The 25,169-nt window shown below is 36.3% G+C and overlaps 2 protein-coding genes across 3 annotated transcripts; one reads left to right on the plus strand and one right to left on the minus strand.

The window, feature by feature from the left end:
• Nucleotides 1–1,479: 1,479 nt before the first annotated feature.
• LOC133818197 (protein RST1) lies at nt 1,480–20,205 on the minus strand. Of its 2 annotated transcripts, none has more exons than XM_062250936.1 (26): nt 19,857–20,205; nt 19,128–19,539; nt 18,578–18,862; nt 18,371–18,454; nt 17,934–18,207; nt 17,239–17,489; nt 16,769–16,949; nt 16,441–16,628; nt 16,215–16,315; nt 15,950–16,025; nt 15,630–15,761; nt 15,457–15,538; nt 14,618–14,690; nt 8,238–8,406; nt 7,918–8,048; nt 7,715–7,806; nt 7,184–7,275; nt 6,892–7,107; nt 6,576–6,653; nt 6,149–6,331; nt 4,540–5,439; nt 4,135–4,428; nt 2,933–3,592; nt 2,506–2,653; nt 2,239–2,357; nt 1,480–1,937 (listed from the first exon to the last, which is right to left on the minus strand). In XM_062250936.1, exons 1-26 carry the CDS (start codon nt 19,898–19,900, stop codon nt 1,569–1,571), a joined length of 5,634 nt encoding a protein of 1,877 aa, XP_062106920.1. In that variant the 5' UTR covers nt 19,901–20,205; the 3' UTR covers nt 1,480–1,568. The 2 variants fall into 2 exon arrangements, with proteins under 2 accessions (XP_062106920.1, XP_062106921.1); XM_062250937.1 differs by having other exon boundaries at nt 19,847–19,863.
• Nucleotides 20,206–22,305: 2,100 nt separating this feature from the next.
• On the plus strand, nt 22,306–24,600 carry LOC133814506 (uncharacterized). The gene is made up of 3 exons (XM_062247455.1): nt 22,306–23,221; nt 23,296–24,335; nt 24,421–24,600. Exons 1-3 carry the CDS (start codon nt 22,306–22,308, stop codon nt 24,598–24,600), a joined length of 2,136 nt encoding a protein of 711 aa, XP_062103439.1.
• Nucleotides 24,601–25,169: the final 569 nt, after the last annotated feature.

A 25,169-nucleotide genomic window follows, 5' to 3' on the forward strand; every position in this document is an offset into this window, starting at 1 on the left:
AAAATAAGTATAGATTCAAAACACTATAGAAAATAAATGATGTATAATTATAAATAAATGTACTTTTTTATTTATAAAGGGAAATTTGATAAATCATGCTTACATTACCTTAATATTTAAAATTTGAACCAAAGTTAACCACCATATGATACAAATGCTCATCTTTCATTTAATACCAAAAATACCCTCATACATTTCCTCTCTATTCTCCCTCTTCCTCTCTACCTTTCATTTAATAGCTTAATAATTAAAATTTGAACCAAAGTTAACCACCATTTAGAATGTTGTTTAGATGTTGGATCTGTAGTTTGTTGGTATTTTTTGCTGTTTTTTTAGTGAAAATCGTGTTCTGTAAAAACCTGCGTTTTTTTTGGTTCCTTGAGTTTTTTTCGAAATGCCCGATAGTGTCCGATAGAGGCCCGATTCGGGCACGATAGTTATTGAGTTTCAAGGTTAGGGATAAAGGTCCGATGACAACCCGATGGTTGCCCGATAGTCAAGGTTAGGGATGGTGGTACGACAGTATTACGATAGTGGGTACGATAGTGTGCAATACTGTAGTTATTTCCATAATGGGTACGATGATGGTACGATATTAGCACGATAGGTGTACGATAGAATTTGTTAAGTAGTTACTATAACATCGTAATTTTAGAATTTGTAGTGGGACGATATAGGTACGATGGTAGTACGATAATAGTTAGTTTCAAAATGTTAACTTACTTTGTCAATGGTACGATGATGGTACGACAGTGGGACGATAGTGGGTACGATAGTGTGCAATACTGTAGTTTTTGCCATAAATGTACGATGATGGTACGACATTAGCACGATAGGGCAACTATCGGGTAACCAAAACTATCGAGCAACCATCGGGTTTCCATCGGACCTTCATCCCTAACCTTGAAACTCAACAACTATCGTGCCCGAATCGGGCCTCTATCGGACACTATCGGGCATTTCGAAAAAAACTCAAGGAACCCAAAAAAAACGCAGATTTTCACAGAACACGATTTTCACCCAAAAAACTACAAAAAAATACCAACAAACTACAAATCCAACATCTAAACAGCATTCTAAATAGTGGTTAACTTTTGTTCAAATTTTAATTATTAAGCTATTAAATGAAAGGTAGAGAGAAAGATGGAGAATAGAGAGGAAAGGTATGGGGGTATTTTTGGTATTAAATGAAAGATGAGCATTTGTTTCATATGGTAGTTAACTTTGGTTCAAATTTTAAATATTAAGCTAATGTAAGCATGATTTATCAAATTTCCCTTTATAAAATGGAGTATAATTAGCTTGAGATGTATTTATATATTTGTTTTTGTGGGGTGTAAATATAACCCAAACATCATATTATTATTTCATTACAATTCTTATTTCATTATATTTCAATTCCCATTACCATTCTAAACGCCTCCATAGTACCATATTTGCAGGTCTGGTAGCAAAATTAAAAAAAAAAAAAAGATCTCATTTAAAAGTAACATAATTCTATAGAAAATAATTAGCTATCTCGTTGAACATTATTTGTATTCTATACAAGGATCGTATCTAATGTTATATCAATCAGCAGCAACCATGCTAACAAGCTTAAGCTGCTTTTCCAGAGGCAAGTAGTCTTTCAAAGAGACGCAAGTATGAAGCATGACACGCAACAGAAAACCAGCCATTTCATTCTCACTTTCATCAATAGGCTGTGTGTCACTCATGTCTTCTTCCCCCCTGGAAATATGTGTCGCCCAGTTGTGAAAGCGCTCCGTTGAAGCCAAAAGGCTCGAAACAACAGATTCAGCAATGTGGCTCCAACTGGATTCTGATAGAAGAGAGCCAAGTGTAACTGGTAAATCACTAAGCACTGCCTTTTTATCAAGAATCAGAAGAGACATGTATTTGCTGCAGCTACCAGATAGCAGACCTAGAAACTGCAGTGCCTGTAGGAGAACAAGAAAAAAAAACATCACACACATACATGCATGCATTCATTCCATATAACTTTAAAACAGGAAACATTAAATTTTAAGAGATGGCAAGTTTCTGTTTGGTAGTATCGTCGTGCATGCCTTCTGATCAAAGTAGCTGAGGCAAGTGTTAGATGCAATATAATTCACAAAATTTGATTTTAGGCATGAGGGGGGCTGAGATCAGTTTTTAGTACTGTCATCAGGAACGGGAAATTTATACAAGGTACATTTTTTATTGCCAGCAAAACAGGAAATCTATGCAAGTGCCTACCGTGCAAGGATAACTTGAAACACAACTGATTTCTGCTGCATCAACGAGCCACTGTCTTTTGACACTTCCCTCCGCATTTTGCAAAGCGGCTACAACTTCAGTCAGCACATCCCATACACCTGAAAATTTTAATAGTTTGTAATGGCACTTGAAGCAATCATCTTCTACAGTGAAGGATAATATATCTATATACATATTAATTAAATATAAAGAAAACAGATCAAAAGAATTATAACCATTAAAATAAAAAGAATCAGTACAACTAACCATGAGATTTAAAGTTCAACAACTGAGATTTTATTTTGCTTAACTCAGTGGATGCCAAGCAACCAATTCTAGTTAGCCTAGCTTTGGCTTGAATTTTTTTCACAACCTCAATATACTGATCACGTTGTAGCAGGTCTTCCTTGGACACCTGGGATATGCAAAGGTTCTAGTTATAAGATATGCATCTTGACGAACTTGAAAATAATTCACCATCATAAACTTAAGCACAAACCCATAAACAAGAACTTCTACACTCTCCGTATAGCAATAGTGTCACAAAGGGGAAAATACAACCTTACATTTAATAGATATCACAGGACAACATGCTGCTAATCATATGAAATCAAATTAGCATGTTTGTTAGACAACTGGAAGAATGTTTGAAGAGAGAAACCAACAGAAATGGGAAAAAAATAGCAAGTTATACCTCCAGGAAATTCAATATCCAAGTCTGCCGAGCCTTCGCTAAGCATCTAACTGCATGAGACCACTCTTCCTCGTAATTCACCTGACCCACCCGGATATTTACATCAGATTGCAATGGGGGCAACAAAGAAAAGAGCACCTCCATGGACTTCTCAACATGAGATACGTAGTCTAAAGAGTCAATTGAAGCTTCATCCAAACACTGACAAAGGCCCTTCCAGCATGAATTTCTCAACATGCTTTTCTGATTTGTGTCATATAAAGGGAGTGAAGTAATTGAAAACAGGTACACTGTCAGGTCGTCAAGCAATTTCTCAAGCCTGGAACCTGAGAATACTTTTATAAGGTCCGCCAGATGTAAAAGCAGATAAGACTGAAGATTCAGCTCAAGTGTTCTGAACCTTGAAAGATCAGATAGCTCATCGAGGAAATTCAGGAGTGGATCAAACTGATTTGCATGAGCTAATGAGAACGTGATACATTCTTCCCTAAGGGATCCTTTTCTATAAGTTGAATCTGGGTGTAGCAGCTCAGCAACCTGAGACTCATATCTCATGCAGCGCCTAATAGTTGTTCTCCAGTCAAAACTTGGCAACCTAGGAGCTTGGGAGAGGCAACGCAACACTGTTGTAACTGTTGCAATAGGTGTAGTGCTACCTGTCTTGACTTAAAATGCAAGAAATTAGTGACAAATAAAAGAAAATGTCACAAAGTAGTACATATTTGTGATGTTGCTCTGCGTTTACCAGAGAGAGGTTCATGTTGGAGACTATAAAGTATCAGGATAAATTAAAAGGTAATTTCTGGACTCTGTATCAGCGACAAGTTGATTTATAATTTTACACATACACGGTATCTTAGTATTATGTTTATTTTGAGACCACAAAAGAATATATTTTTCAACAATATCCATGCTAGGATTTTTTTTTTTTTTTTTGCCTCCACTAAATTGTCTTCCTCTATTTTACTCCCCCACTACAAATAGGGGCTGACGCCTCTCCACAATTGTCTGGACTACTAGTGTTGCTGCATATGAGTCCTTCCACATAATATCTTTAACCAATCAATCAACCAAGATTAAAAGGAAAGAGGAAGAAGAAAAAAAAAGGAGAAAAAGAAAAACAGACATGACACTATTTGATAATGAAGAACAATTGTAAGAGAAAGAAACACAAAAAGATAAAATTGGAGGAAGAGACTTACCCGAGAAAGGTTGAGATGCATTAGCCATGAGGAGAGCTTCATAACTGCACTATCATCAGCAAAACTTTGAGAAGACTTCGAACTAGTTATGTCGGTCTTAATACCAGTATCAACATTAAGAAGTTCCTTTGACCACAAATGATTTCGAAGAAAAGAAACTGCCCAAGCTGCATATTTTTGCAGTTCATGGTCATCAGAATTCTGTGCAATGAGAAATATCTCTTGCATCAATGATGTCAAATGTGGCTCACATACAGAACTTGAAAGTAGAGGACCAATGAGATGGTTGGACACCTGTTTCATGATCACAATAACTTCTGGCCATTAATCTAAAAGAAAAATAAAATGAGAAAAACGAATAACAAAGAAAAGAAAAAGGATGAGTAAGCCAACATAATAGGCTACCTTCTTTTCATAACTGGGTTGTAGCAACATGGTTTGGGGACACATCTGAAATAAGGTTCCAGCATCTGCTCCCATTGCATTAACAATCCCAATCATCCCACCCAGATGGACCAAGGGAGGATAAGTGTTGGAATAACAATTTCTGAAAAAATCTAGCAGAACTTTTACAGACCGAATTTCAATAGAGTTCACTCCTTCATTCAATATACAGGAAACAAGGCTTCCTGCTCCTATGCAAGATGCCATCAACAAGCTCTGATGGAAAAAGCTTGATCTCTTGGCAGAGAGTAATTCTGAAATGAGTTCTTTATAACCATTAAATAGTTGGTCTACTTCATTCACATCCATCAGTTCCATCCTCAGGAAGAAAGTCACTATAGAGGGTAGTGCTAAACATGATCCTACTGATAGAAGTGTCTCAATGCTCTCAGAGTAAGAGCCAGAATAATCAACCAACGAAGTTGCATGTGGAATCCATGACATAATTAAGCTCTTCATCTTAAGAACAGCATCATGCAATCCAGCCCTGTACACAGCACTAATTGAGCTTGCCAAACCAAGGACAACTCCAGAAACACCCCATATATCTTCGTCCAAGTCATCACAGTTCTCATGGGACAGTTCACCATACAAATTTGCATCTAGACCATATTTGTTTGATGGGAAGTATGCAGAGAGACTTTCCATAATATTAGAGGAAGACTGAGTGAACTGACATAGTATGAACAATAAGGTGCTAACTATCTTTCCAAGTAAGTCTGCTTCTGACTTCTTGTTTGGTTCTTCATCCAAGTTGGAGTAATCAGTGGCTTCAGCCCTTGTAAGTAGATCTTGGCATGAAAATCCCAAGCCAATCCCACAGGCTCCTTTGACAAGAGTACTTTTGGTATTACACAAAACCTGAAAGCACATACTTGAGTAAGAAACATGTTGATGTGGAGCCAAGCAAAGAAAAAGAAGTCAACAGTTTGTAATTTAATAATCGTTTTGACAAATAATGACATAGCAAAGCAATTTTATATAGATAGGCAAATAACAACTCTAAAATCAACTCGGAAACCAATTCTAGAATTTAAAACAAACTAAATATAGTAATATCTAATTAGCTCAAGTATCTATCATTATCTGCATAACATGTACTTCACAGTTTCAACAGATCATCTTACTTCACATCTATCTGATTAGCACAGTTACTTTGCTGGTGTAATTGAGAGGGAAACAAGCAAAACAGTTGAGAGAAAAAGGAATATCCAACATGGACGACATAACTATGAGAAGATAAAAAAAAAAGGAAAAGAAAAATGAAACAAAGATAAACAAAGTGACTTTTGACAAAATGGAGATAAAAGAAAATTTCAACTATTAAAGGTTGCTTAGCATTGACAAAACTAACAAAAAATTGCAATACACTTGTGTTGTAATATGTCTTGCACTGTATGCACCCATATACTGATGGTTAGAAACATAAATGCAATGATTAAACAAGTTGGCTAATATGAATAATGAACTTATCAAATATATCATTTCATATAGAAAATTAAAAAAATAAAAATCCTAAGCATTATTTGATAGACTCATAACAGGAAGGATCCAAAGTAGACTAGTATACCTCTAGTAGTCCATTTATGTTTTGAAATTTCTGCTTATGATCAGTTACATGCAGGCAACTTGTGATTAATCCAAGAGACATTGCAGCTGACCATTGGCGGTGCTCATGCTCATGCTGGAACAACCAACTCAAAAGGAAATTTGATGCAGCTGATTTGACGGTATGGACAGATGGAGGCAAGACCTAACAAAAACAATAAAAATTTGGACTGAGCAAAGCATGCCAATCACGAAATTAATATCTGCTAACTGGGTCTTACTCCCTGTTGACTAAAATAAAAATTAATGGACTTTGTCTCAGTAGAGGCCAATGAGCTTTTGACAACCACAATTGAAGATTCTATTTCTAAATATACTTTTCAAAGCAATTAATTTTCCAATAAATTTAGAGTCTAGAGAACGGTGCAAAACCACACAATAAATCTTACCCTGCACAGCGCACCAATAGCAAGAGCAATGTTTTCAGAAGATCTAGGAATAGCATCTTTTGCAATATGTATAATTCTCTGCATGATGACAAGATGAGAAAGAAAAGAAAAGAGTAACAATAAAATTTCATAGAATATTTTTTTTTAAGTCAGAAAGAATAATTTGCATCTGAATAAGTATGAGTATTGTGAAAATAAAACATGTGAAGGAAAATCCATGTAAGTTTCTCTCTTCAGCAGATACTGAAGAAAGAGTTTGTGACTCGGAAATTGGGGAAGAATCTCCTTGAGATAGGGTATCGGATGTTTTGCGAACCTTCAGAATGTCATTTGCAGCTTTTGTGGTTTTATCTAAGCTGATTGATGGAGCTTTAGCATCAATGAATAAAATATCAGCTCTTAGCCAGCGTAGCATGAATGATTTCCATGATTGAAGTGAAAGAAGAGCAACATATGTATTTCTTGAAAGTGAAAGAGATGCAGCTAATTCCAGAAGCGCCTTCTCATATGCAGCATGTACATCATTTAATCCCTGAACATGAATAAATGTTAGAACAAAAACCATAAAATATATATTTATATATATATATTTAGTCACAATTATTCACCTTTGATGTCTTTTGGGAATTCACATCTTTAGGAGTAAATGAATGACATAACAGAGCTGCACCAGCTAACTCTCCAGCATTAGTTCCTTTCCCTGCAGATGATATTTTCAATTGTGAAACGAAGAAACTAAATGTAAATATCTGTTTAAGTCACATGGAAGAATAAAACATCAATTTAACTATAGGGCTACCATCAGTCCGCTAGAATGTTATAGATGCATGATAAATGTAAGAATGTTATATGGCTGTCAAGTCATGTAAGAATAAAACATAAACGTAAAAAAAACAGCTAACCATTAGTCCACTAAAGTTGTGCATAAATTAACAGATGGAAAGCTATCATTTTTGGATCTAACATTCATTTTACGTATATTATTTACAAAAAAAAATCGTAAGATACCACTTTTGTCCTTTTCCAAAAAGTCCAACTGATCGGTAGCTGTTAACTCATATGTTGAATGTTGTACAATAATAATATAATAATTTAATAAAATTAATTACAGTATCTACAGTAGACCCAACTATCAATACCTGAAGAAAAGATCACCTGAGGAAATACATCCAGCAGCTTCTCAATTTTACTTCCTACTACTCCTTTTTCCTTGCGCACTCGTCTCCTTGTTCTGAAGCATACAGATGTAAAGGTTTTCAGAACTGGACTCAACCAAAAAAATTCTTCACCAAGTACTAATGAAATAGAGTATATATAATATGTCTGTGTGTGTATTGCTTACATATGCTCATTTGTTATGATCTTGACTTGGAGTTCTTCCATGGCCCGCAGTACATACGGATTTGTTTCAGAAAACAGAACCTCCGAGTACATTTTCTTGAAATATGGAATTTTTCGCTCAAGGAGTGATACCTGGGCAATCATGCATAAAATAAATATCCCAGGAGGTAACATCAAAAAGAAGGTACATAATTTTAATACAAACTATTAAACTAACAAATTCTAGGCTAGGAGTAGTCCACTCTCGCGCACACAGCTTATGTTTGTTTATACTGCGAAAGAGTATCAAGGGAATACATATGAAAGTAACACAAAATTCACCTCATATTGGGCCAAGGCCTCCATGGCAGAGACTCTTGCCTTTTCCCACTGAAGTTCCTGATCAGGGGAAGTAGAGGTGCTAATACTCCACAAAATTTGCAAAACTTTCTGTGACTCTTCATGATATGCTTCAGCATCCATTGCACCCCATCTTAGAAGAAGGCAAATGCTGCCAATAACCATAAACCAAGCCACACTAAGTGTTCTCAAATTAATAGGGTGATAAGATTGTTACATAAGTAAGACTAGATTGGAAAGCTATTAAAAATATTACTTTTAACTTTTTTCTTTTTTAGTAAGAAACAAAGCTTGTTTTAAGAAGAGAATAAATACAACCCCCATACCTTTTTTTGTTTTACTTCTTTCTTTCAATGGATATTGGAATTCATATTAAAGTAAAATAAATGAGAAATTATTTTGTCAGCAACTACCCAGTCTTGGTCCTTTCATGGTTTCACTAGATCAAAGGGATTGATTCTGAGACTTGACTTTAATAAGCATACTTATTTACTTCTATTGGGAAATTTGAGCATTTAGGCTTAAAAATACTGGAAATTAAAAAATGTTGGAAAACTACATGTAAATGAAACCTAGATCAAAATACCCCACACAATTTTCCCTCCCCTTCTCTCTCTTTGGTTCTTCTCTTCTCTCTCTCTCTCTCTCTCGCAATCCTATACCCAGTTTTCTCACCACCATTTCATCAACTTTTTTAACATTTCCCTTCTAAAAAAACACAAAGATTCAAGTTGTTCACTAAAAAAACTCAAAATTTCAGCTCATTAAACTCACAAAAATATCATTTTTGTTGATTTTAGAATAGAAAAATAAATGGAGTGAATAATATGTAGTGATGTGTATATTTGAAAGCATAAATATGTTCATTTCGAACTATTTTGTTCAAGGTTTTGTGGTCATTTTAATAATTTATTGGTTTTTTTTTTCAAATATGGAAATTTGGTTAAGTTTTGGGTTATTTTTTGCTAATTTTCGATGAAATTCAATACAAATTTCCTTCCAATGCAATTTAGATGAAAATTTCCTTTTAATGTAACTTAGATGGAAATTCGATGAAATTTTTCCTTTTAATGCAATTTAGATGAAAAATCGATGGAAATTATAAGAAAATTTTATCGAATTTTCACTAAATTCTAATAATTTTCACTAAATTCTAATAAACATTAGCACAAAAAAAACAAGAACATAACCAAATTTCCAAATTTGGAATGAAAAAAAATAAAACTAAAAAAATGTCAAAATAACCACAAAACCATGCATAGAACAATTTAAAATAAATATATTCATGCTTTAAACATATACACACCATTATATATTATTTACTCAATGATTTTTCTATTTTAAGATCAACAAAGAAGGTATTTTCGTGAGAACTTTGAGTTTTTTAAGTAGACAGTTCAAATCTGTGTTGTTTAAGGAAACGTTAAAAGAAATTGATGAAATGGTAGTGAGAAATTCAGGTATATGGTTGTGAGAGGGAAGAGAAAACCTAAGAAAGAGAAGGGGAGGAAAAATTGTGTAAGGGGTATTTTGGTCCAGGTTTTATCTACAGGCATAGTATTCCAATGTTTTTTAACTTGAGCATAGATACTCAAATTTCCCTTTGTATTTTGTGTTGGTGAAATGACCAATATCAGAAAAAATTATTGACAGATAGGAAATCATATCTGTTATGATGTGTATATTAGTTGTATTTTATGTCTATATATATTTTCCATATTTAGAAATAGATTTGATTTTGTAATTATGATAGAATATTTGGTATAGCCTCTATATTTGTATCATGTTCATCATAATAATATATTGATTTCCACCAATCTCAAGTATTTCTATATAGTATCAGAGATATAGGCTTTTTTCTCTCCTCGGCAAAAAACATTTTCCTATTTGCTCAGCTCCAGTTGTCTTCTCTAGCACCAGTAGCTTCTGTCCCCTTCCAGCCGATCATCAAGGAGCCCATCACCAGTCCCAATTGTCCCAGTTCCAGTCGATTGTCCAAGAGCACGCCCCGTCGCATGTTCCAGCAAGTCGCACGACCCGTCCAGGAGTTTGCCTTGTCTCTGTCCAGCAAGCACCAGCAAATCGCACGGCCCTACCCCTGTCCAGCAAGTCCTCCGGTGATCTCAGCAGTATTCTCGGCAGTTTCCAACGATCTTCAGGCCATCTCCTAGTGCTCTCGGCAATTTTTTTTCTTCTGACTTCCCAGTCATGGCCACCACCAGCGGAAAAGGTCTCCTCTCAGTCCAGCAGCCCCCTCAGCTCCCTTCAACAATCGGTCACCACCCCTCCATCCCCAACTCAGTCTACGGGCTCTGTGGGATCGCTTTACAGCCATGACAGTGGCTCCATCCAGATTATAACACACAAACTTGAGGGTAAAATTTACTTGCAATGGGCCCAATCTGTCAAGATTGTCATCTGTGGACGCAGAAAACTAGGCAATATCACTGGTGACCTCCTTCCACCTCCATTGAACGATCCATCTTATAAGGTGTGGCAAGCTGAAAATTCAATTGTGCTTGCTTGGGTCATTAATTCTATGGATCCGAAAATCAGTAGCAGGTTCTATTTTTTAAAACGGCTAAGGAGGTGATGGATGTTGCTCGGAAAATGTATTCTGATCTTGGGAATCCTTCTCAGATATTTGAAATTCGCACAAAACTCAAAGAGATCAAATAAGGTAACAAGACTGTGACTCAATATTTTTCGAACTTGCAAGATTTATGGTAGGAGCTCGATCTATATCTCAAGACCACACCTCTTTGTATTGGATGTAGCGTAATCCAGCGACAACAGTTGAAAAAAAAAAACGGGTTTTCGAGTTCCTTGCGAGGTTAAACAACAATCCCGATGAAGTCCAGGGCCGTATAGTCAGTCACTCCCCTCTACTTGATACTGAGGAAGCCTTTTCTAAAGTTTGTCGTGAAGAAGCACGACGCCGAGTCATGCCTATTGCTCTTGAATCCCAACTTGTTGATGGCTCTGCTCTTGTTTCCCCGTCTGGTTCTTCATTCTATGGCAAATCCAACCCTAGTCCACGACCAAACTGCAAGGGCGAACAACCCTAGTGTGATCATTGTCAACGCCATGGACACTCCCGCTCCACTTGCTGAGAAATTCATGGAAAACCTGCTAACTGGACCCCTCGACGTCAACCTGAAAGGAAGGCATACCAAACACAAAATCAAGGCACCACCGATATTCCACTAGGTACTGCCTCACTTCCATTCAGTAAGGAACAGCTTGCACAGTTATATACTCTCCTTAATCAATCCTCTTCCTCAGGTTCCGGGTCTCATAGTGCATCTTGCTCTGTTGCCCACTCTGGTAATTTCTCCTATGCTCTCACTGACTCTCAAACACCATGGATAATTGATTTTGATGCCTCTGATGATATGACCCGTTTATATTCTTTGTTAGAATCCTATACTCCATGTTCTAATCCTTCTAGTGTTAGAATAGCAAATGGCACGCTGTCTCCTATTGCGGGAATTGGTACCGTTAAATTATCGGCTAGTTTAATTCTCAAATCAGTCTTTCATGTTCCTTCTCAACAGGATGGCATTGCTGAACATAAGAATCGTCATCTATTATAAATTGCCTGATCTCTACATTTTACAATGCACGTTCCTAAGTACCTTTGGGGAGATGCTATCCTTACCGTTGCATATCTCATCAATCGTCTCCCTAGTCGTCCACTTGGTTTTCGGACACCATATTCTCTCCTTCAGACTTCCTATCCCCATTATCTTCAAACACTCTTCCTATCAAAACCTTTGGGTGTACCACTTTTGTCCTTAGGGATCGCACCAAACTTGACCCTAGAGCCATTAAAATTGCCTTCATTGGTACTCTCCTACTCAAAAAGGCTATCGATGCTACTGCCCTCTTACAAAAAAAATATTTGTCTTAAGAGATGCAAGTATTTTTTAAACCACCACATACTTTTCTCTCACCTCGCTTCAAGGGGAGACCAACACTTATCAAGCGAACGAAACTCATTGGTCATGGGATTAGAACTATCTCTGACTCAATCTATAGTTCCATCACATCCCACAAACTCCGCTCTTCCAGAATCGACTCACCCTCCAGCAAATCCAAATTCAAAAGATCTTGCCTAATCTTCCAAGTCAATAGAAACAGATACACATCCTCCAAACCAACAACAAGAGTTGCGTGTTTATTCTAGACGGCAAAGATATAACCAAATCATGAATCCTCAACACACTCGAGAAGCCAACCCAATGGTAGATCCTCTTCCTCCAAACGTGTCAGGTAATAATCACTCAAACACTGATCTAGACATTCCTACAGCTTTGAGAAAAAGAACTAGGTCTCAGACTCAACATTCCATCTCCAAATGCATCTCTTATTCAAATTTGTCATCTCCATTTGCAGTTGTTCTTGAAGAGATGAAAGCCCTTAAGAAAAATGAGACTTGGAAATTAGTGGAATTACCACCTGATAAAAAGGTGGTAGGATGCAAATGGGTGTTTACTGTCAAGTATAATGCAAGTGAATCTATCGAAAGGTACAAAACTCGGTTAGTTGCAAAAGGATTTACACAAACCTATGGGATTGATTATACTGAAACCTTCGCTCCAGTTGCTAAACTCAACACTATCAGAGTTATATGATTCAACCATCGGGATTTGAAGATACTCCTAATACCAAGATTGTCTGCAAGCTCAACAAGTCACTCTATGGCCTAAAACAATCTCCTCAGGCATGGTTCAATCGATTTCTAAAAGTAATCAAAGGTCATGGATACTCACAAGGCCAAACAGACCACACTTTGTTCATTAAACACTTAATAAAAGGAAAAATAATTATCCTGAATGTGTATGTTGATGATATAATCATCACTAGTAATAATACCAAAGAGATGAATCTGATCAAAGAATTGATGGCAAAGGAATTTGAAGTCAAGGATCTTGGAATACTAAGATACTTGTTGGGTATGGAATTTGCTAAAAGGGGTATTTCTGTATCACAAAGGAAGTACACTCTTGATCTTCTTAAAGAAATCGGAATGCTAGGTAGTAAACCTTGCAAAATTCCAATCGAACTTGGAGACAAAGCACAGATGTTCAAGGGAGATCCAGTTGACAAGAGGAGATACCAACATTTAGTTGGAAAGCTCATTTATCTCTCACACTAGACCCGACATTGCGTTTGTTGTGAGTCTAGTAAGTCAATATATGCATGACCCTCACCAAGGTCACCTTAATGTTGTGTATCGAGTGTTGAGATATTTAAAGCAAACACCAGGCAAAAGGTTATTCTTCAAGAAAGCTCCTGAACGAAAAGTTGAAGTATTCACAGATGTAGACTGGGCTGGATCAATTGATGATAAAAAGTCTACATCTAGTTATTGTACTTTATTGTGGGGTAACTTGGTAACATGGCGAAGTAAGAAGTAAATTGTTGTTGCAAGAAGCAATGCAAACGCAAAATATAGTCATGGCCCATGGAGTGTGCGAAGCAATTTGGCTAAAGTGACTACTGGAAGAGTTAAAGATTGAATATGAAGCTCTTGTTCAACTTTACTGTGACAACCAGTCTACTATTAGTATTGCTCATAACCCAATACATTATGATGGAACAAAGCAAGTGGAAGTGGATCGTCACTTTATTAAGGAGAAAATTGATGGAAGTGTTATCAAAATAGAAGCGTGTAGAAAGAACAAAGCATGTGGAAGTAGATCGTCACTTTATTAAGGAGAAAATTGATGGAAATATTATCAAAATTAGATACGTGCACACAGACCAACAACTGGCAGATATTCTTACCAAGGGATTATCTGAAAGAGTATTTGATTTCCTTATAAATAAGTTTGGACTCATCAACATTTATAGTCAAGCTTGAAGGGGAGTATTGACAAATAGGAAATCATATCTATTATGATGTGTATATTAGTTGTATTTTATGTCTCTATATTTAGTTTCCATATTTAGAAATAGATTTGATTATGTAATTATGTTAGAATATTTTGTATAAGCATATATATTTGTAACATGTTCATTACAATAATATATCAACTTCTATCAATCCCAAGTATTTCTATACAAAAAATTTGAAGCAACATTTTTTTTATGTGGAATGCTTTGCTGAATCTACATGAGCCCGTAGGAAACAGTAGCACATTGCTAGGTAGGTCCCTGAGGAGTCATACTTTAAGCAATATCACATTAAAATCAAGGACATATTTTCAGAACTATGGTGTCTCTGCAAAGGCTATGAATTTCTACTATGAGTTGAACACCCCAATATTCCATGGGAACGATAACATATAATAAGGGAGGAGGTAATCATATGGACCCTTATTCTAGAGTTAAGACTTCAAATGTAGAGATGTTACCTGCGTGCAAGAATTGAATTTCTGGAGTAGTAAAGCACGTGCTTTGAAATGACATCCCAAGCTGTATAAAAATCTGAATAGCAGGATGTAAAAAGGATTCTCACAACACTATTTGTAAACTAAGCAAACCTCCTTCATTTATTATAAATAAATAAAAAGAATAAAATATATATTTGAGGTCCACATAGTAGGTTTTCCTGACCCATGAGTTGCATCTTCTTATGGCCAGATTTTGCAATTTTTGCCCCTGTTCTGACACTTCAGTCAGGTGTCCCTTTTGCCTTACAGTCTATGGTTGTAAAACAAGACTATTAATTCAGCACTTGATTAAATACTCTTAAAGACAATAAATTATTGACCATATAACCTCTCAAATGATCATCAGCCCATCAAAGCTACCACCTGTGAACCCCAGATTACACCAATTTTCCATACCCTCTACTTGAAGATTGTCAACTAACTCAGCCCACAATTTCTGTTTCCCAAATCGTGATGTGATTTGTGACCAACCACTTTCCAATCTTATTCTTGATGAACCATCACAACACAAATTTAATTTCTCAATAAGTATACCTCAAGTGAATAAATTAATTTCTCAATAGTTGCTAAAAATACACAAATTGTGAGAGTTTAATAAAGTAGGCCTTTTACTAAGAGTCATTTTCAAAAAATGCTAGGTTTCCAATCTCTCTTCCTTTTTTCTATTTTTTATGTCCCAAAACATAAATCTAGATCAAGTTTAAGAAAGAAATATGAGGACGGAAACACGTGTAAACCAACATGCATAATATATATATTTATATTATACACATATTAGATCATCTGAAAATCCAGCTTACCAATTACATCAGCTTCACAAAGATGAGCAAGGCTTTGAAATCCAAGAGCTTGGATTATAGGGTCCCTGCTCTCAATGCAAGCCTGTAGATACAATCCCACAAAGACAAAAGGAACATACCTTAGAATTTCTCCATGAAACAAAATTAAAACAAACAGCTATAAAAATTCGTACCGAAACAGACAAGATAAGGTCCACACCCCTATCGGGGTTTTTTCTGCAAACATCATTAATGGAAGCAGCAATACTGATGCAAACATTTCTCTCAGAATTGAACTCAGTGAAACCTTTTGGAAGCAACACCCCCTAAATATAAGAAGAAACAAAAAAGCCATTAGAACATGTAAGTCACAAAAACCAAGAGAAGCCAAGTGCACAGCATTAGCTTTATTTTAGTAAAGTCAACTCTGTGCCTTTAAATGGTCACACTAACTGGACCATTATGCATACACCCAGAAGATGGAATACCAGAGAAAGAAAAACAAGGATCTTACTTGCAAACTTCCAAAGGCACGATCATTCATCTCCCAGGTCTGACAAAGCAAACGTATGGCTGTTGCATATAAGGCACTGAAAATAGCATTGGAAAAAAACCTCAAAATCAAGTAAATTAATGGAATTATTACAAGACAAGACAAGGACAATTAAAGCTACAGAATATATTTAGCAATAGTGGATAGATTGTAGAATGACATGAGAAAATAAATCACAAACATAAATTAAAATGGAAGCACATGTGATGGTTAACACAGTACATACGGTTTTGAGTCCTTTTGGAGCATTGGCAATATGGTTTGTACTATAAGTGGTATCATCCCAGAATGTGATGCAAGTGCAGGAAGCATGCCTAGGAGTTTTAGCTGCAGAATAGTTGAATGAACAAAATACTCATTACCCAAATCATAGAGCCGAGAGGAAAATATGAAATAACCAGCAGCAGCACTGAGTACAGACAATAAGCCCAGAATATAGCAGAGAAACTTACCAACATATTTTGGCTGGTATCATCCTTCTTAGCAAATATGTTATTGTAAAATAAGATTGCTAGCAAAAATTGAGTTCCCATTTTAGGATCCATGATGGCTATAGCGGTCAAAGAATCTACAGCAACACTCCCTAATGACCGATGCATCAGCAAAACACCAGCAATGGCAGAGAGAAACAAGGGCATTTCTACAAAAATAAATAATGGGAAAGATGTAAATGCAATACAACTAAATCCTATCAACTTCGAAAGAATAAATTCAAACAACTATTCAATAATTTCATGGATAGGAATGTGGAGAAAAGAACCAGGCGTCCAAACATTTTACCTGATACAAAAACTTCTTGAGACGGAGAGAGTGGTAGGACAGACTTTCTTCTATCAACAATCCTTAAACAAAAATATCTTAATTGAGAACCCCAAGATCTTGGTAAATCAGGTATTTCTTTGTCATCAGTTTTACCACTAGAAGAAAATCTTAAAAAGAAACTGGATGATGAATTGTGATCCTGTAGCAGAACAAAAATGTTCATTTAAACTTCAACCATAATGAACTTTCCTTTTTTACTTTACTGTTTTTTCCATTTTAAAACAATAAGTAAATAAGAACCACATGGCTAGAGAAAAGAAGTTGTAACTTCACATCTGCAAGCACAACAGGTTGAGAATAAGATATTAAAATTTAATTTTCCAAAAATTGACACTTGTAAGGTAAAGTAATATATTGATTTTCAAAACACTGCCAGGAATACTATGTTAAGAGAAAAATGTATCCAGATACAAGTGGGAGGAAAAAACCTGACACCACTGATGCTGCATAAGCCTAAAAATGACAGATCCAATTGTGCTAATTGGTGGCAATTCCCTTTCCTTCATTGGTTTGTCCTTAGCTGATATAAAAGGTTCTATCAACAGTTTCTCTAACATGATAAGAAAATCAGTTGCTGCTCTTTTGACAGGTTTAGATGGAGATGACAACAAGCTGATGACAGGAAATATTAACAAGAGCTCCTCACTCAGAATACATGATGTCCGGCCAACAACAGATTCTGTAAGCAAATGAGGACCACATAGGCTAAATACAATGAGAAAAATGAGGTGTGAAGAAAATTCAATGAGAAACATGACAAGGGCAGCAAAGCAAAGATTCTAATTAACAGAATTAGGAAACAGACAGGCGGAACAAAATTAACAAGAATGAACATAGAGAATTTGATAGTACAAGTAATGAGAAGTAGCAGATAAAATAAGCATTTACTTGAGAAGCAAAGCATAAATAGAACACAGTTCAGTGCACAACAAAATATTTAAATTGGTAAGGTAATTTGAAAAAAAAAATAGCTTCAAATTTTAAAAAAAATCTTGGAGAAATGAAGGTACTTGAGCAGAACATAATACTCTTTCACAGACATTCAACAAAATTGTATTATTTTCATACTTTCCAGTTATTATAAGTAAAATCAAAGTGCTGATGTCTAAGGATAGAAGCATACCATTGTCATGTTTCCATTTAAAGAGGAAGTGGGTGAGTTTTAATGTTGAAAGTTGTTCATGCTCAAGCTCTGACTGAATGAGAATAACAAATAGGGATAAAGTAGCTGAAGATAATTTGGGCACATATTGAAACCCAAGCTCTTTCTGGACAGACAATAAACGCCTGGAGACCTCAGTTATGGGTTCAATCCAATAGGAGTACCTATGACATGAACATACAGAAAGAATTGTTTCTAACAGTTCCAAACTGCAAAGTTGAGCCTCAGCAATCAGCTGCCAAGAAAGGATGCAAAATTTGATAAATTGAAAACAAAAGCTCTTGGAAGTTTATCCATAATAAGTTTCTAGCTCCGAGTATGGTAATATGAGTTAAGAGTAAGGCAATACAATAACTGAGCACAAGATAAAAATGTCTCCATTACAAAGTCAAACTTACCAATCCTTGTCCAGCCAAATGTCTAAGCACCACTACATGTGCATCCACCATAAGTTCCATGAAATAAATGAAATTCCTAAAACCCTAAAAGGAGATTTAAAAAATAATTATTAGCATTTTAAAATGAAAAGTTTATGATAAATTAAACCAGTCCATCATTCTTCTGGGAAGTAAACAAGGTAATGCTCGGGTAACAACTGTACTTACTTCTGAATTTGTGCAAAGACTATATTTAAGGCATTCTGTTAACAACTTAAAGACAGGAATGGCCTCAAGAGAAAAGGAGCAACAAAGCGACACCATTGATGATATTAAATTCCGTGCAAACATAGAGGATGCAGAATCCGAAAAGGGTATCCTTAAGATTGAATAACTCAAAAACGGTCTCAAAAATTCACAAATTTCAACCATCCCCAACTGCTTGTTGTGTGCCAGCAACAGTAAAACCTGCTGCACTAGTTCAGATTGAACCTCGGATCGGCTTAAGAGAACCTGCCAACCATAACACAATGCCTCAATTTTCACTTAAGCCAACAACAATCAAGCACTGACTGAGCTACTTGCCGTGTTACGAAAACAGAATTCAAAAGGTCTAATTTTGGCAAATTGTCAGTTTTAGTTCGTAGCTTAATTCAAATATAAATCACAATTTATAATTCAATTCAAGAACAAAATTCAGTATCAGTATACATACTCAAGTGATTCGCAATACTTAACAAACAAAACAACATTATTAAATACACAAAGCTCTTCTTACTTTCACAAACGGGTGGTTCTCAGTAGGAGAATTGAATCTCCATTTGAAACTGTTCTTCTTAATCGTTAGCCGAACAAGGAAGCCCAACCCTTTGACGAAGAGGTCAACAAATCGAGGCTCACATCCTTCAAGAGCAGATTGGAGCTCAAGCAACCCACGAGAAACATCAATTTGAGAGTCCATAACAAGACGGCATAGTTCTCTAACCGACTGATCGACGACAGCCGGGGATGCAGAGTGTAGACATTGAGAAATAGCATCACTTCCGGGTTCGGAATCGGAGTCCAGGTACTTCGGGGCAGACCGGAGCTTCGAGAAAATAGTAATTACGGCAAATTTCTGAAGCGACGGTTGGGGAACTCGGGTCTTCTCCAACAAGGGAGTGTACGAGCCCATCGACATTGGAGCCAGGCTGAAGAAAAAAGCAGCAGAGATTATACAGACATGGAATTTGGCCAGAAGAAGAAAAAAGCAGTGGCGGTAAAAGAAAACGACGTCGTTGATGAAATTTTGAACTTTCCATAGTTACAAGAAGTTCAGGCCTAATAACCATGGGCCGGGCCAACCAAATGTGCATCGGGCTTTTTTTTCATTAATATGGATTTTTTGATATAATTTTACAATAATATGATTATTTCTTAAAATTAATTAAAATCTGTAAAATATAAAGAAAGTTGACAAATCTGTAAAAATTGGGATTCCTATATAAACCCTTTTACCATAATATACATTGAAATTGTCGATACCCCTCCTAGTCTTCTCGAAGTCGCCATGAACGTCTCCTTCCGATGATTACTTCATATTTCGTCAAACTTCGGCGGTCCCAGTGTTCCACAAACTTTTTCCTCTTACGCCAATCTCAGGCGGTTTCAATTTCCCATAAGGTTTCGCCAACATTTTTCGTCTTTCGTCTTCAAGAATCCCATTACGAAACAGCCTGGTTATTGTGGAGTACTACAAGTCGCCGTTTCTGATTTTGTTGGGCCATCGCTCACTGAAATCTCCATCTAAAATTGGGCATGCTTTAAAAGTTGATCAAATGGACAGAAGTTTGTATCGGTGGAGTCAAGTAGATTTGACATTCTCAATTCTAGACTCATGGTGAATGAGGATCCTCAGTTGACTTAGGACCAAGTTTTAGTTGGAACTAGAATAAAGTTTTTTGGGGCTGTAGATAGAGATTACTGCTATTTTGGTCAATTTCCTTAAATATACATAATTTTTACTGTGTTTTTATTAGTTTGCAGTTAGATTATTGTACTTCTATTTGACCATCTCCTACCACTCGTTTCATATTTGAATAAGTATTCTAAGTTCTAATATAAGTTATGTGTAATTATACTACTTCTTAATTTCTTTTGTGATATTTCAGAAGAATTTATTACCTCAAGATAGGCTAAGTTTATGCATTTTCTTTCTTTTATAAATATATATATATATATAAAAAAAAAATTCTCCATAATAGTATTGCGAACTTAATTAGTTTCGTTTTATGGTGGATGAAGTCAGTTTTGAAGTAAAAAAAATCACACATTTTATGTTTAATTAGTTATGTGTATCCCAACTCATAAATCTTGAAAAATATTTTTTGTACCAAATTATTTTGGATTATATATTTATTTGGGATATTTGCAGCGAAAATACCTAAGTTGTTGGTTTTATAACACTTAAATACCTAATTCTTGTTTTTTACGGTAAAAATACCTTCCGTCAACAATCATTGGCATCCGTTGGTACCTGACCGTCAAGTGCCATGTAGAGGCAAATCTAGCGATTTGTAATTAGTCCACGTAATTTTCAATATTACAGGTCACCTAAATCCTTTTTTAAAAAAAAGTTTCTGATATAATAAATAAAACTAAAAACTAATATAACTAAAAACTTAACCGTCTTTAATTCAAAAAAAAAAAAAAACTTAACCATCTGAATGAAAAAAAACTAACAACTGGAAAAACTAAGTTGAAGACGAAAAGCATTCTTCTGAATGAGGAAGAAGGAAACGATTTCAAGTGAAGAAACGATTTCAAGCATTCGGACGAAGGAGGAAGACGAACTGAGTTGCAGACGTTGACGGCGATCATTATGGCGAAACGTAGGGGACCTAACGACCCACCACCAGCGTACGGTAAGTTTGCTAGAACCCATTTCAAATTTTTTGTCGGTGTTTTGGGGGTTGTGTTTTGGGGGTTCGGTTTTGGGGGTTATAAATGAGTTAATTTTTTTACATTTTTTATATCAAGTTTGTTGGGGTTCTAGTTGGTGGAGATGCTTTAAAGCATATTTTAGATTATACAGTGGGGTCCATACGTATGGATTTTTGTGGGAATCTCTATGTGACCATTTTGGGGTTTTGACATTTTTTGTGGAGTAAAATAGTGCATCTGATTCTTTGTTGACTATTTTATTCACTAGTACTACTTTTGACTTGGTTTGCTTCCCCTGTGTACTGCTGTTTTGGTGTATATTGTACTTTAATTTACACAAGTGAAAATTGTGAGAAGTTTACAGTCAAATTGCATCATAGGGGGCATTGGTTCACGCCCTTTGGTAATAAAAGATATGAGAAAGGGCAAATAGACTATTTTGGCAATGTTTCGAAGAGAAAATTCAGCAGGCTTGTGCTAGAGGATATTGCTAGCAAATTAGGTTATTCTATGCCTTTCGGGTTTCTATATAAGCCACATGGGAAGCATCTTAATGCTGGGAAGATGGTTGTTGGGCCTAAGGAAGCTTCAGAAATACTTAATGAACTGGATGTCAAGAGAATTTCAGAGGTTGAAGTGTATTTGGTCCTACCTGAGGCTACATTTGGTTTGGAATGGAAGGAAGACCCCACTGCAGTACCCCATATACCTGACCCTCCCCCTGAAATATTAAGGAGATGTGTGATTGAGGAATTACCATCCGATACTGATGTGGTGCCTGATGTGGTGGGTATACCTGTAGTGGAACTGTCATCAGATAGTGAGAAAACTGAGTATGGTGATGATGATGAGTATGGTGATGATGATGAGGCAGAACAATGGAATGGGAATGAGGATGATTTTTATGCCCATTTTGCTTCGGATAGTGAGGAAGCAGCTGTGAAATGGATGCTGGGGATGATGCACCCATACCTCAAGCTGACACACAAAATGAGGAGGTCCTGCCAGATGAAGTGAATGATGCAAGACATGAGATGCCTGAAAGTTCTAATCAGAGGCAGTCAAGAGGGTGCTTGCAAGAGGAAGACTTTGAGTTAAACGATGAGGAGTATGAGCAAGAGGTTGAGGCAGAAAAAGAGATGGGTAGGCCATCTGATCCAACTAAATGGTGGGGCAGTGTGACAAATTTGTGCAGCCAAGGTGTTCAGGGAGATGAATCAGATGGGGTGGACACTGAAGAAGACTTACAAAGTCTTGGAAGTGTTGGTGAAGAGGTTGGGCCTAGGAAGTCAAAAATACATTACAACCCTAGGTCCAACTTTAAGGATTTCAAATTTGTATTGGGAATGGAATTTGGGACTGCAAAACTACTGAGGACTGCTATTAAAGAGTACTTTATTGAAAGTAATAGAGAGTTTAAATATGTAAGCAATGACATGAGAAGAATTAGGGTCAAATGCAAAGTTAAACAATGTCCTTGGTTGTTGTATGCAAGTGTTTCAAGAGCTGACAACACTACTTTCAAAGTGCAAACTTTAGTAGATAACCACAACTGTGGTTTGGTCCTTAATAATAGTCATGCCAATGCTCCCTGGTTGTCTAAGTATTTTTTAGAGCAATTTAGAATCAATCCAGATATGAAGTATAAGACTTTTAGAGAGATGACAACTAAAACCAAGTACTCACATGTTTCTAATTGGGTATTCTACAGGGCAAAGGCCAGAGCAAAAATATTGCTTGAAGGTAGTGTCTCTGAGCAGTATGCTATCTTGGAAGACTACTGCAAAATGATATTGGCTACAAACCCAGGTAGCACTGCCATCATCAAATCAAATATGGTAGAAGGAAAAAGGATATTTGAGAGGGTATATATCTGCTTAAAAGCTTGTAAGGAAGGTTTCAGATCTGGCTGTAGACCACTCATTGGTCTTGATGGTGCTTCCTCAAAGGGTATTGTAAAGGATTGCTTTTGGCTGCAGTAGGAATAGATGCAACAAACTCAATGTATCCTATTGCTTATGCAGTTTGTGAGAAAGAAAACACTAACACTTGGTCTTGGTTTTTAGAATTGTTGAAGGAAGATCTAGATATTGACAGGCCTTCTCAGCTTGCTATGATGAGCGATAGGCAGAAAAGGTTGGAGAATGCTATTGCTTCTGTTTTTGAGGGTGCAGAGGTGAGAAATTGTGTTAGGCACTTGCATTCCAACTTCAAGAAAGACCACCCAGGTTTGTTATTGAAACAACAACTATGGGCAGCAGCAAAGGCAACCACTATTCCAGAGTTTCAAAAGAGGATGAGAGAGTTAAGGGAAACTAGTGAAAATGCTTACAACTGGTTGGCACTAAGGACTCCATCCGAGTGGTCTAGGTCACATTTTAGTGAAATGGTGAAATGTGATATGTTGTTAAACAACCTTTGTGAATCTTTTAATGCTGCAATAGTTGATGCTAGAGACAAGCCGATAATTACTTTGCTAGAAAAGATTCGTTATTGGCTAATGAGTCGGTTTTTCAATAAGAGGGAAAGTCTGAAGAAGTGGATACATCCCGTGGGGAAAAGAATATTGCAAGTAGTGGAGAAGAACAAGAGTATTGCCAAGAATTGTCTGACTACTAGGGCTGCAACTTATCAATTTCAAGTTGACTGCCCAAATAATGAGTCATTTGATGTTGATTTGCAAAAAAGGACTTGCAGTTGCCGAAGATTTCAACTCACTGGTATCCCGTGTGGTCACGCACTGGCTGCCATATGGACAAGTGGGGCAGAGATAATGGACTATATCCATGAATGTTATAAAAAAGAGGCATTTTTGAAAGCTTATGCAGGAATCATATACCCTATGCCAAGCCCAGAGCAGTGGCCAGAGACTGGTTTGCACCCTATATACCCACCTTTTGAAACTAATCTGTCAGGGAGACCAAAAAAGGTCAGAAGAAGAGAGTCTGATGAACCACCCCCAAGTTCAACAAAAACTCGAAGGTTTGGTCAGATCCACTTGTGCAAAAAGTGCAAACAGCCAGGCCACACAAGCAAAACATGCCCCAACCCAACAAATGCTCAGGTAATGCATTATTATAACAAATGCTCAGGTAATGCATTGATGAAAGATTACACCAAATTAACTCCATGAATTTTTTATTTGTTAGGTTCCTGCTAAAAAGAAAAGGGGTAGGCCACCGGCTGCAAATCCCACTGAAGCAACAAAGAAAAGAAAAGAACGATTGACAAAGCAAAAACAAAGCTTTTCTCAGCAAGGGGGTCCCAAAACGCGAGCCAGACAACATGACCTTTCTCAGCAAGGTGGTCCTTCGACTAGGTCCACATAACATGCCTAGACAACCTGCTAGAAGAATGTTCACACTTTTGACAAAGCTTTTGAAGATAGAGAATGAACTAATTTATGTCTAGTTAGGGACTTTTGATGTTTTTGTAAATACTTGACTTCACTAGATCTTATGTTTTTGATAGCTATGGGCAACATGGCCTTTGCACTTGATGTAAACCAAATAGGCATTAGATCTTAGTTTGTTTGCTAGTTATGGACAACATGACCTTTAAACTTGATGTCAATACTATCTGGTTTTGGTTCTTACTCTGGTATTGCATCTTAATGAAGTACACTTGTTTATTTTTTTACTTTAGGAATTGCACAATACAAATATAAAACATAAAACCACCAGATTAAAAATAAACCATCAAATTCAATTTAAACAAATAACACTTACAAAAGGGTCCAACAAATTGGATCATAATTTACAACAAAACATTACAATGATATCCCATAACTTAAAACCATTTGTTGATACGTATTAAAACTACTACAATGGCTACAACCCATAATTTTTTATTACTTTTTACCACCCTAACTTCATCTTCATGCTGTACTCCATCCTTG

The sequence above is a fragment of the Humulus lupulus genome, chromosome 2 (assembly GCF_963169125.1).
Source record: "Humulus lupulus chromosome 2, drHumLupu1.1, whole genome shotgun sequence".
Taxonomy (NCBI): Eukaryota; Viridiplantae; Streptophyta; class Magnoliopsida; order Rosales; family Cannabaceae; genus Humulus; species Humulus lupulus.